The sequence below is a fragment of the Acinonyx jubatus genome, chromosome C2 (assembly GCF_027475565.1).
Source record: "Acinonyx jubatus isolate Ajub_Pintada_27869175 chromosome C2, VMU_Ajub_asm_v1.0, whole genome shotgun sequence".
Taxonomy (NCBI): Eukaryota; Metazoa; Chordata; class Mammalia; order Carnivora; family Felidae; genus Acinonyx; species Acinonyx jubatus.
In genome coordinates, this window is record NC_069384.1 from 45239875 (window position 1) to 45253736 (window position 13862).

A 13862-nucleotide genomic window follows, 5' to 3' on the forward strand; every position below is an offset into this window, starting at 1 on the left:
AGAAGGAAGGCTTAAAGACTTCTGGCACTCACATAGTTTGGTAACTAAACGTTGATTGCTTAATAGAACAAGACTTTTAAAAACTATATAGGGCGTCCGACTCTTGGTTTTGGCTCTGGTCATCATCCCATGGTTCGTGAGTTCGAGCCCCACATTGGGCTTCATGCTAACAGTATGGAGTCTGCTTGGGATTCTCTCTCTCCCTTTCTCCCTGCCCCTTCCTTGTTTGCTCTCTGTCTCTCTCAAAATAAGTAAATAAACTTAAAAACTATGAAAAAAAATAAAAACCAAGCAAAAAAAAAAGTAATACTTTCTCAATTAATTTTTATAATTTTCATGTCATCAATGTAACTTCTTAGAATAATTCATTTTTAAAACTGGTAAAATGAAACAGTATTTCCTTTGTGCTGTTTTTGAGAAGAAATTCAACTGAACAATGAGAATAATTGTAATTGCATGTCCAGGGTATTGAGAATGCTGGATTGTGTGTGTCTCCAGATGATTTCAAAGCCTTTTTTTTTCTTTTTTTCAGGATTGCAGCATTCCAGAGATAGAACTTTGCCCACAGTCTGACCTAGAATATTGTCCTATCCATATACAGCGAGCCATCCCCAATTTGGAAGAGCTGAATATCCCTAAATCTGTGTCCTTCACTGTGAAGTCAGGAGTGTATGTATCAGTTTCTTTTTATTACAGTGATTGATGGCCACCAAAGTTAACTTTTTATTTCATATTTTAGTAGGTGACATACATTTCTGTGAGGTTTTAGTTTATGCTCCTGGATACTCAAGAAAGACTATTGAGGGGATTTGAACAGATTTTGTCTTCCTCTGGATCCAGTTAAGTCTTTGACGTAGAACTCCTAGGAACAGATGGAGATTCTCAGACATAGTTCTTGATAGATTCATCCATCATCTTTTCACCCACCAAATTTTGAGATTGAGAAATAAAAACATGTCCCTGACCTAAAAATCTGGAGTTTGAACTATTTCAAGAGTGTCTCAGTGCCAGTAGTTATTGAGTGCCTCCACAGGGCTGGACCCATGGTGCTTTTTTGTTTATTACTATTCCTGCAAGGCAGGTGGAGATATTCATTTTATAAATGAGGAAATTATATTATTTGTCTCAGGCTACCAGCTGGTGGGCATGGGTCTGATGCCAAACCTTTGTGATTCTGAAGGTATCTTTCAGACTGTCGGTGCTACTTTGAGCCTGAATTTATTTATTTGTTTTTAAATTTTTTTAGTGTATTTATTTATTTGGAGAGAGAGACAGAGTGAGAGTGGGGTAGGGGCAGAGAGAGAGGGAGACACATAATCTGAAGCGGGCTCTAGACTCTGAGCTGTCAGCACAGAGCCTGATGTGGGGCTTGAACCCACAAACCGTGACCTGAACCGAAGTTGGATGCGTAATTGGCTGAGCCACCCAGGCACACCAAACCCTGAGTTTAGTTTCCAGATGAGCTCATAGTTTCCAGATGAGTTCGAATGACAATTCTGTGATACCAATTCAACACAGGTTCCTTTTCTGTCTTTCACTCTTTTCATCTGCTCTGATGATGGTTGATGTAGAAGTTGGGGGTCACTGTAGGACATCTTTCTTCATGTCTCCCAACCGTAGATTAAAACTCTTGGGCAGACCCAGTAATTGACCCTGTCCATGAGATGTCTGTGCCTATCAAGTTTAGGTAGAAGGTAGTGGGTCTTTTGGGAATCTCATGTCAAATGCTGTTCCTGAGGCAGGCAAATGAACTGATTATTGAGTCTAAAAATGTGGGTCAAAGATGTAAAATGCCTTAAATGAAAAAAAAATGTAAAATGCCTTGTAGAATCCCACCTCTGGTTGCCCCACTTTAAAAAAAGAAAACAATGTTTTTTTTTTTTTTTCCAATTCTGCTTGAATCAAAGGTGTCACACCTTTTAAATATTGGAAAATTCTAAGAAAAGTAATGCTTACTGCTTGGAAAACATATAATAAATAGACTTATAAGACAGTGTTTGAATGTTGAGTACTTAATAACACATTAATTCTTGTTATATGCTCTCTAGTGAACTCATTTCGAATATGTTTTACTAGTTGTAATTTTGCCACAAAGGTTTTTTTGTTTTGGGTTTTTGCCTTTTTTTTTTTTTTGATAGGCCTTTTTACTTTTAACTCTTACAAGACAATAGTATCCTTATTATACTTTAACCATTCATTTCTTATTTAGTTGGCTTGCCTACCCAGATATTAATTTTAAGGGACAAGCTACAGTTTTGGAGGAAGACCATGGACTCTTTGAGATTTCTGCAACAGAAATTAAATCATTGCATCCACTTCAGATGGTAAGCAAATTAAAAAGAAGCATTTTTCCCAAATGCACATGAGCCCAAAGTTAAATAGCTATGGTGATTGCTCATGCATCTCTATCTTGAGAAATGAGTATGTATGCTACTGAATCAACAACCTATATGTTATTTTTCTGTTTCTTTATTATAGAGAATATCTGTGTGAAAACATTTTAATGCTTTCTAGAAGACAAATGTCTGAATTTACTTTGTGTTAAGTTTATCACAGTGCATGCCATTTCCTTATAAGTACCATTGAACAAAAATTTTGAATAAAGTTCTGAATTTTTTTTGATGCTTATTAGAAAACCACTTACAGTAAATTATGCTTTTCCATTGCAGTAATGAATGATGAGCACAGCATTAATAATAAATAGATCTGTCAGTGGTTGCTCTCTTAAAGATAATAAGTGCATGCAGTATTTATTTTTGTTGCAAACATTTTTATTTGAGGGCAGACTCTTCAATTAAATGTGAGGTGAGTGATAAACCATTCTTGGTTGCTCTGTACTTTTTAAAAAATAAAAACCAAGAAAACCTACAAAATTTTAAGAAATACCACAATGTGGAGTAGCATTAAAAACAGGAAATTCTAGAATTAGTTTTTGTGAAGGGGTTAACATTTTATGCTCTGCAACCTTGATGTCACAAAGACTGTAAGTATGATAAAAAGTGTTTATAGGACTTGGAAGGGGAAGCACTCTAATTTAGAAAGCCCGAGCAGTTGTCATGAGGAAATGTAGTGTCAGTGGTTTGGAAATCTACTCTGCCAAAGGAGATTTTTTAAATCTAGAAATTCCACTCTATTTCTTGGTACTCTCTGCAGTGGGATTAAATCTTTAATCAGTTGCATGTGCTTAAGGACCAAAAAGCTCAGTTTCCTTCCTTATACTGCTTGTAATCTGGAATGTATATTTTGAAGAGTTCTTGTCCCATCTACATCGATGAGCAGTCTGAGTCTGTTTTGACTGCTATAGAGTTCTGTACTTAAATTTTAAAATTTACCACAACTTAAAGCTGACTGGTATGTAATCTTCACTAATCAGACGTTTATATAACCTACATATGTCACTTAGTTACTTCCAGATATTCTAAGTCTTTAATATTAAAATTTCTTATCTTAAGGGTGGACTAAAAGTGGAAATGCCTATGAACCTAAAGGTAAGTCTTAAAACAGACTTTTATAGTTTCAGTATTAATCTTCACATATTTTGAACTATTAAAGTAAAAAAATGATGACTGGTATATTCTAATAATACTTGGTGGATGTTGGGAGCGGTGGGAAATGACTGCACAGAACAGTCACTGAGGACCCATGCTGTGATGGGGAGAGTGAGGTCAGTATGCAAGGATGGAGGTCTTGCTGACAATCTAGTCAGACCCAATGAGCAGCTACTACAGGGTGGAAAGGTGACAGGTGTGATTTTTGATTTGGTGGGGAGGGACTAGGGACGTGGCAGCGTGACATTCAAGCAGAGATATTGAGCAGTCTTTTGGGAGTGATGCTGAGAAAGGAGATCAGGGGTGATCAGAAGAAGCAGTAGGTAGCTCCTGTCAGATATCAGTTGGTAAGAATAAATAAGTACCTGAAGGGAACAGTAGAGACACCAGGATTAAGCCTATTTGGGGAAAGGAAATGAAATTATACAATGTGTGTGAAAAGAGAGCGGGGGAAAAAAACCAGTGCAGTGATCAAAGATTCAGCCAGACCTCTGCTTAACTAGCGTATAGCACTTCCACAGGCAGGCATGGAAACAAAGATTCATCTATCTATCTCCTGTCCTGCAAAACAAGACACAGCTCCTCCAACCCTCCCATTTCTCACCTTTCTTACTTATGGAATTGACCACCATTCTCTTAATCACATAGGTGGAATCTTTTAAAAGTTAGTATCTGAGCATAGTATACCTTAGCTCTATGCTGGAGTCATGCATATCCAAGTTTAAAAAAAAATACTTATGATTGTATTCCACTCACAGAATATCGTTTTGGTCTGGGGTGTAGTCAGAAGTTTTCAAATTCTACAGGTGATTGTGATAACATGCACCTGAGGTTTCGAACCAGTGACCTGAAAGATACAAAATTAGCTGTGACAGTCTGAGTGACTCCTGTCTCAGTTTCTTCAGGTGTGACAGGCTGGACATTTGCAGTTTGACAGGTTGTAGAGGCATATGAATGAAATAGCTATCACACATGGTCACATTTTCAAGTTGTTATGTGTTAGTTGACGGCTTGCTCATCAAAGAATTACTGCTTCTTAGTTTGAATGTGTTCAGATGTAGAAAGTATTAAACCAAATAAAACTTCATCTCTTCAAATACATCACCCTGTGAAAATTAAATATGTGGAACACAGGAGCTGTACTACATGGTTTTTTTCAGTTTGTATAATCTTACAAATTTTTGAAAACAAGTTAGATAGAACTTGGTCAGTATGTTTTAGCATGGGGCCTTATTTTGCCAGTTGTATGCAACGTATGCCATTAGCCACAAGTAGGACCTGGTGATAGAACGTAGATAGATTAGTACCATTATCACCATTATCATTTCCACATACTAAAGGCAGGCAGGTCATACTTGGGAAGTAAAGAGCACCAATATGGTGGAAGAGAACTTCCAAATTTAAAATAAATGAAACGCTAGAAATGGGTTTTCTACTATACTTACCTCCCCACCCATATGAATCAATATAAAAAAAAAACCAACAAAAAGAAAACACCATAATTTTTTCAATCATTTCTTCTTATTAGGAAGTTTTATGTTTAAATTCAGGAATTTGCATATCTCTTTCTTACTAGTGACTGGCAGCCACCATGTTATAAGAAGCAGCTGTTGTTTCTCAATCCAGTAGATAATTTATTATTATGTCCTAGAACCTCAAGAGTGTTTTTATTTATGTCTAATAGGGGAAAGTCAATAAATACAAGGTGGGCCTGTGTTAAATTCCAGGCAGAGAGCTAAAATTAGGTAATTTAAGAGTCAATTATAAGACAATTTACCCTGTCAGATGGTCCTAGGATTGGGGTAACCAGAACAGCGTAATCATGACAGAAACATATAATTAAGGTATCTTCATGGTAATAACCCACATAAATCCTTGTGAATATCAGTCAGTGTGCTATGTTGTAAATAAATATTAGTCAAAAAAATGGATGGTGTCCCTGTTCATGTTGGGATTTTTAGTCTCACTTAAGTAAATGAGTTTTGTACCTATTCTAAAATATGAGCATGTTAAGTAATTTTCTTTCATATCTTCCAGGTTATTATTTATGAAAAACCTCATTTCTGTGGACAGGCCAGAGAGTTTAGTGAACACATAGATTCTGTCCCTAAGTTCTTAAAAAATAACGGGGATTTTCATGGAATTGGATCAATTCGTGTCATCGGTGGAGTGTGAGTGTTATGTTTTCAATATTTCAATTAATAGTCTGTTTTTTGAAGATCACAGAAAATGTGCTAAGCAGAGCAAAAAGAATGTGCCTTAATCTAAAAATATGCATCTTTTCTGTAAGGTACTATAAAATAAAAAAATAGTTACTAATGGCTTTCCTGTGAACTCTTGATTGTATTAGAGATTTTGAGATAGATTGAATGTAGAAAATAGTTTCTAAAACTTAAACACTTGGTATTGCTAAACACAATACAGGAGATAAAAATTGCAAAATAAAATTTGGGGGGGGGGATGCCTCAGCGGCTCAGTCTGTTCCAGTGTCTGACTCTTGATTTGGACTCATCATGAACCCAGGGTTGTGGGATTGAGCCCCACATTTTGGGATTCTATCTCTCCCTTCGCCATGTTTGCGCACTTGCTTGTGCGCTCTCTCTCTCTCTCTCAGATAAAAGAAATTGATATATTTTGTTTTACAAATTTTGAATATGAATGGAAGCCCCAATTTTGATTCTCTATTCTGTGGATCTTCGTTAACTTTCTGTGCTGAGGATCTTGCCAGTGAGTCCTTCATTAAAGAAGTAGCCTGGGTTGTAGGTTTCCCAAGTCAAGTATTTTTTACATCGGTTACCCTCTGGCATTATACTGTTTTTGAGGAAGCCCCCCAAAGAACCTCTAAGTATAAATCTAAGTGTAACCTAATCTCAGTCATCGGTTTATGGGGCAGGGACCCCAGAAAATCCATGACTGAACTGGTGGGATATGGGTTTGTATTTGTATCCTGGCAGATAAAATCAGAGCTTATTTGCCATTGTCAACTCAGTACTAGAATTCCTCCATGAACATTGTTGGTCTCTCTGTTGATATGATAGTTTATTTGGAATGTTGGTTCATTTTAAGTATCCATGTCTCATTATTTGCAGTAACATCATAAAACTTCTTCATGCTATTCTAGCAAGATTCTACTAAAATATTTATTCATAGAAGTTAAATGATGGGTCTTAGATCTCTCAAGGGTCTACATTTAGAGACTTAGACTTTGCAGTTTCTGGCTGTAAATCAAGTGATGGCCACACTAGCCAAAATGGAAACATAAGAGACTATGCCATATATTAGATATGTGGGACATATCCATAATTAGTCTGACATATTGGTAATCATTTAATTCTTTATCCTTCAATTAAAAAATTATTAAGCCCTTGAAAAACAAACACGTTTTGGATAAACAAATTTTTATTGTGTCATATTTATTTGCAGTCTTCGCTAATCTGTGAACACATATGCTTCTTGTTAACCCTGCTAAATATTATTGCCTTTTCTTCCCTTTGGAATCTGAATGTTTTTCCCATTAACTAGATTGTGATTTGCATTGTTTCCTGAGTTTTTTTGTAATTGTTCTATAAAAACTCTCAAGACAACATTATGGCTTGTGATACAATATACACAAGTTTCATTTTTCATATGACAACTGTAGGAGTAAAATGTCATATCCCCATTTAAAACTGAACAGTTGATTTCACTGTTTTTCAGTGTTACTACCACTTTTCACCTTTGTTAACTGTTTATCTGCAGGTAGTAAGAACTCCTCTCTTTCCCATCTTGAGGAATCTAGAGAAAGTGAGGTTGATGTTTTTTCGTTTTTCTCAGATAACATCTGTTTTTAAATATCCCAGATGGATATATAAACTGAATCTTAGACAAAACTTAATCTATTGTAAAAAAGCTGAGAAGATTTTTGAACTGTCATCATGTAATAATTTAGTAATCTGTCTTTAATATTTAGGTCTTCTATATCTTTTATTCTTTTTCCCATTCAGGTTTATTAAAAGCATGTTTTGAGTAGCCACATTTATATAAATGAAAGCCACATTTAGAATTTGAAAGTTTTGGGGACTCCTGGGTGGCTCAGTAGGTTAAGTGTCTGACTCTTGATTTTGCCTCAGGTCATGAACTCACGGTTCATTAGATCAACCCCTGCATCAAGCTTTGTGCTGACAGCGCAGACTTCCTGGGATTCTCTCCCTCTTTCTGTCCCTCCCCAACCCCACGCGCACACACCTCAGCTCACTCACTCACTCTCTGTGTCTCAAAAATAAACTCAAAAAAAATTTTGAAAGCTTTCTTGTGCAATTTATCTTCGCATAATAGTTTAAGAATAAAATAATGTTCTTGTACATATTACAAATTCACTAAGATATATAAAATATGTTCATCCCCATTCATGTGAACCCCCTCTTCCCTTGCCATACACACACCTACATGCAGAAAATGAGAAGATGTACATGATTGCTGAGCGACTGCTATTATTTTATGCCTTTGGAAACAATTTTTTGGAGTAGTTTTTTAATTTTTTGAAAACAATAGTAGTCAGCTGTACCCAGCTTCATTTGTCAAGCCCCAGAATGCAGAAGTTCCCAACCCACGAGCCCAAAATAGTCATTCTGGAATCTTCTCCATTGGAGGGGCTCCCATTGTAACACCACAGTGCCCCTCAAGGCAGATTTAAGCAGGCCATTGTGTGTTATGAATCATCCATGCCCACATTACATTCGTTAGCTACTGTGAATTATTCCATAAAAAGGTAAGTTTTGTGGAGGAGCTTAATGACCAGTGGTGTTTATCAGTGTTCTTTACTGACAGTTTTAGATGAGAAGTCAAGAAACCTGTGTCCACGGAGCATACTGTGTCACCGTGCTTCCTGTTCCCATTATCACCACTGATTAAATGGTGGGAACAAAATTGCCCACCCCTAAATTTTTACAGAAGCCTTCATATATGTGTGGGCCATCAGCGCTAATGCCAGCCCAGTTGCATTTCCTCTTTGTTAAAACCACCGGTAATGTGTTTTAGATCCGAAGCCTACTGAGAGGTTCTTTTGATTTAAACCCTAAAAAAATGTTTAATATAGTAATCATTCTCTGTGATTACAGAAGGGCTTTGTCAATAAAATAAGAATGGTTCTTTGAATCTCGGCATAGGTCTGTAACTTTTGTCATTGGCTATTTGTACTTTCCATTAATTGGCTGTCCCCCCCCCCCCACCACCACCACCATATTGAGATACAGTATCATGTGATACCACAATTAGGAAGCTTTGCTCTGTTGTAATTCTACAATAGTTAACCTTTGTTGGGAAAAGCCAGCAAACTATAAAAGCTATTGATCCATGAAGCATACAGCATTTATCTGTCTTTATAAATGGTAACAAAACAATGTGTTGTTTTTTTAAAATATCGTGATAATACAACTAAGTGCTTTATCGGGATATTTTCTTTTTTTTTTTTCTTTTTTCTTTTTTTTATTCATGGCTTAATTGGATATCCTTTGTATTTCTAGGTGGGTTGCCTATGAAAAAGAACATTTTAAAGGCCAGCAATTCTTGCTTGAAGAAGGAGATTTTGAAGACAGTAATGCCTGTGGAGCATTAAGTGGCCCCATCTTGTCTTTCCGTTTCTTACAAGCTGTGAGTTAGCTTTGTTATTCGTAATTTTCTGTTTTCTATCCATGAAAATCAGTCATGAGTTGTGATAAAACATGAGGTTATAAAATGTTTCTAATACCTGAGAGCATTACACTGAACCACTAATGTGGCTTGCCTGCTTTTCTTAACTTTATGATTATTATAGAATACTTATGTTTACTTTTCATCCATCAATCCCATAAGTACTTTTTGAGCACCTGTTTTGTGAGCTGTATTGTATCAGCTCACTGTACTGGAGATACAGTGGCCACTCAGTCCTTGCTTTCGCAGAGCAGGCAGTCTACTAGAGAAAATAGCATTTATATAAGTGTTTGATATTATTTGGCTATGATTGGATTAAGCACAAAGTACTCAGGGTACCCAGAAAAAGGTCAGTTACTCCCACTTGGAAGTAGAGAGGAAAAGATAACAGTTGAGTAAAATGTCTGATTCAAGAGTTAGCCAAGTGGAGAGGTTCCAGGACAGAGTGAATCAGAAAGGTAGGTGCTATTTTAGCAAGAGATTAACATTAAAAGGCAAGGATGCGAGCCACTGGTTCTCAGCTGGAGGTGATTTTACCCTTAGGGAGCATTTGACAGTGTCCGGAGACATTTTGGATTGTTGTGATTTGTGGAGGCCTAGAAGGGGGCTGATACTGATAGCTACTCCATGGATGCCAGGGATACTGCCAAACCTCCGTAAGTCACAGGACAGCCCTCTCAAAACAAAGAGTCACCTGGTCTAAAATGTTAATAGTGCAGAGGTTGAGAAATCCTCTTATAAGTGAAACTGGAGTGTTTGGGAAATACAATTAAGTCAGGATATTAGGCAGAACTTTGGGAGAAATGAGGGCAAAAGCCAGATAATGAAGGGCCTTATACACATGTTGAGTCCAGATTATTATTTTTTTTCTTTATTTGACCTTGAGCCTCTGATGGATCTTATGCCCAGTGAGCAAGATTAGATTAGAAATTTAGAAAGATCTTTGTGGTGACTCTATCCAGAAATGGCTTGGGATGGAGGAGATAAGTCTGGACATTATAGAAGTCAAGGTCACAGAGAAGAGGAGATACATGTTAGAGAGTTCTGTAGGGATCAGTGTTTATCAAATGTTGCTTATTTTTCTGACCAGCTCTGGAGATTTTTAAGTATGTTCAGAGGAGCATGCTTTCTTTCAATTCAGGAGTTCTGCAGTCTCTTCCCAAAGTAACTTTACCCATATAAATACTAACTGTCTGCAATGACCTCTAAAGCCCTCTTTGAAGAAATTGATAATAAAGTGAAGGGTGTCCACATGAACTTTGAATGGGCACAAAGAGTTGCATGCTCTGGCCTTTTAGGTTTTTGTCTGTCTGGGCTATTCACCTGGTCAGGCAGGAGGAGTCAAGAAAGGGGGAAGCTGCACAGGAGCAAGGGAGCTTTTTTTGTGTTTCCCCATGAATGATCCTTGTTAGTAAGACCACGAGTTGGAAACCAGTTCTACCTAAAAGACCTATAAGACAGGCCACTGAAGATAATTGGGCACTGAGTTTCCTTGAGCAGTGGATAGATAACTATGAGGTACTTAGTCCACAATTGTATTATGCAAAGTCCATGCATTTTCTCTACTTAGCCATTCCTTTCTTGACCTCTAAAAAGGCAAGCAAGATGAAACAAGATAGAACCTTCATCCTTTTATTTTAGTTCTTCACAACCATATGCATTCAGGGAACTATGGGTCATGAGTCCAAGAATCTTCTGCTCTAGTGTTGAATAATTTTTAATATTTTTCCTCCTTATTTAAAAAGATAGCTGAATGGAAGCCTTGCTGTTCCTAGAAATGTTCAACAATGAATGTGGCATCTTCTCATGATGACTATGACTAAAACAAGCAAACAGAATAAAACCCCAAATCACTCATTGAAATCTCCCAATAATAGAAAATGTGAAAAGATATAAATACTATATATAGCCAAATAATAGGTATTTGGTATAGAAAGTATGATAATATACATTGGAAAAAACTGGTAGGAATTGGCATGTTGATTACTGCTGTATACAAAAGTTTGGGGTGTTTACGAAAATAACGACAGTTTTTATGTAAATAAATTCCCTTGACATAAAATCTTCTGTTCTCTTAAGATGTTTTTTAACAATTAAAAGACTACTTGTTAGCTTATAAAGATATTATTATAATCTTGACATTTGTCAAGTTCTTATTAATGGCCTTACATGCATACTTGTACTGAATCTTCACAAAGACCTCAAGATAGACACTGTTACCATATTCATCTTATAGGAATGGAAACTAAGGGTCTCAGGTAGGAGTCATACAAAGTATAGAATTGTTATTTGAGATCAAGTCTGTGTTACTGTAGAGCCCATGTCATATTTTCCTTTTTTTTTTTTAATTTTTGTTACAGAATGATTACACTAAAAAAGTACCTTAACTTTGGAAAACTGGATTTCATTCAACCAAAAGCTTATTAGCATTTCATTTGTACCTAGAAATGTATGCTAACATTGCAGACCAGTACACATGTATAATAAATATTTACATGACTTTCAGACAGTTCATTCATAATTTAAATTTATGTTCACTAAAATATTTTCAGATGAAATACTTTGCATTCTTCAGACATAGCAGAGTTGGAAGAGTTTTGGGTTTTTTTACTACTTTATTGAGACACTGTTGACATATAAAGAGCTGTACATATTTAACATCTACAACTTGATGAGTTTGCAGACATGTGTACACTGGGGAAACCATTACCACCATCAAGACCAGACATACCCGTCTTCTCCCAAAGTTTCTTCCTGCTCCTTTATTATTATTTTTTTTTCTTGTGATAAGACATAAGATCTACTCTCTCTGAAAAATTTTAAATTTAAGACACAGTATTGTTAGACATAAGATTTAAAGCTCTCATGGTTGTCGTAACCTACATAGGTTAACAGGTAGATTTGACATGAGACATCTTTTTCCCCATATAGATTTTCAGGTGTCCCTAACCTGGGAAAGAATGATGCACTACATGTAAGATCTAAGTTAAAGTAATATAAAACAAAGAAGAAGATAGATAGAAAAGTTGCATAATGCAATACAGTTTTCTAATGTCCTGGCTTCAGAATGTAGAACACTGTGAATCTACTAAGGTCAAATTCTGGACATGTTCCTTAGGGATAATGTGATCTGTGTCTTGGAGTGCTTGGAGAAGACAAAAGGAAATATGTTTCTAATTCCAAATGAAGCAGTCAGATATACTGACTTTGAGTTAATTTCTTTTTTTTTTTCTTTTTTTTTTTTAAAGGAGATGTCCAGAAGAATATAGGAGTATTTAGACTCCAGAGATTAAACAAGGAATTTTTATTCCTTGGCTTCCTCGATATTTTCCCCTCAGTTTTATACTAGCTTAACTTTTGGATTTGCTTTTGTTAGGATTTTCAGACCTGGGGCCTCTTTTCAGGTCTCTGAAACCAGGTGGTATGCAATGGGGAGACCATTATTTCTCCTAAATAAATGTATATACCAATTCTCCACTGGTGTCTCATAATACTTTGCCCACCAGGGGTTTTAGCACAAGAGCTCCAGGGCAGATCAGCTATGGGATTGTATGGAATTTAAAAACACCCAATTTACTAATCCTTAAAGACTTGTCTTTGGTCCCAAAGCATCTGTTCATTTTTTCTGACAATGGGGATCTCTGGACCAGAGATAGCTTACCAGAGTAAGCTATCCAGATTTTCCCTTGGATATAAGTGCTTTAAAAATATAAAATGGAGTACAAATTTTAGATCATTCCATCATTATTCATTCTTCTCAAACAACAGAGCTCCACTTTAATCTGTGTGACTTTCAAAGTTATATAATTGCACCTGGCAAAGCAGGGATGCTAGTAACATAGAAATCTCATGATGCTTACTCTGGACATGACTCTTAAGTGCCTATTGCAATCTCCTCTTGAACAAGGCAGTTAGAAGTTGTGGGTTTGGGTTTTTGTAGTTTTTTGTGTGTTTTATATCACACTTCATACATGTATCCCCAGGAGATTTAGCCCAGGTGATTGGATTTGGGTTAGTTCGAGCTCTGCCCAGTAGGGACACCATATTGATGGTAACTGTCAACTAGATCAGATAATGTATATTTGGTAGATTTGAGTGAAGAATGCAGAGAGTGAAAAAAGGAAAGTGGCTCAGAAAGGTACTTAGAAAAAGATAGAAGGCAAAAGCTGTAAGGCAAGAAAAGCCTTGAGTAAACAAAAGCAGAAGATGGAAAGAGGAGAGTGATGCCACTTAAGAGGCTCCTGTGGCCCTTGGCCGGGTCTCTGAGAATAGCAGACAGAGTAGGAAGGACACAAACTCAATCCATATGAGGAAATTTTTTTGTGAATCCACAAGAATATGGCAGCAGTCAGCTCTTATACTTGACACTGGGTCCTGTGACAGTGGGTCCCTCCTCTGCTCAGCTTCCAGGCTGCATTGTTGTTGCCTGCTTCTCAGTTCACTCTTGCACAGCCCACACGGTAGGATTTGTGCAAATCATTGCTCAAGTAAAGTACATAACATCATAACACAGTTATTTCTTAATGAAAGGTCACAAACACAGCACATGTACACATATCTGTATTTGTCTTTTTATGTCTTTGTCTCATTTTACTCCAATATAATGTGACCCATGGCGTTTCAGCTTATCCTCGTTCCTCTATTCCT

The 13862-nt window shown here is 36.6% G+C and overlaps 1 protein-coding gene across 4 annotated transcripts in view; it reads left to right on the plus strand.

The window, feature by feature from the left end:
* The window catches only part of CRYBG3 (crystallin beta-gamma domain containing 3), a 128595-nt gene that overhangs the window by 59533 nt on the left and 55200 nt on the right, over positions 1-13862 (plus strand). For all 4 annotated transcript variants that reach the window (XM_027077594.2, XM_015080806.3, XM_053220714.1 and 1 more), the window contains 5 exons: positions 533-669; positions 2210-2324; positions 3453-3488; positions 5586-5719; positions 9050-9176. In XM_027077594.2, coding sequence (XP_026933395.2) covers positions 533-669; positions 2210-2324; positions 3453-3488; positions 5586-5719; positions 9050-9176 — 549 coding nt within the window. The remainder of the gene's footprint in view (positions 1-532; positions 670-2209; positions 2325-3452; positions 3489-5585; positions 5720-9049; positions 9177-13862) is intronic.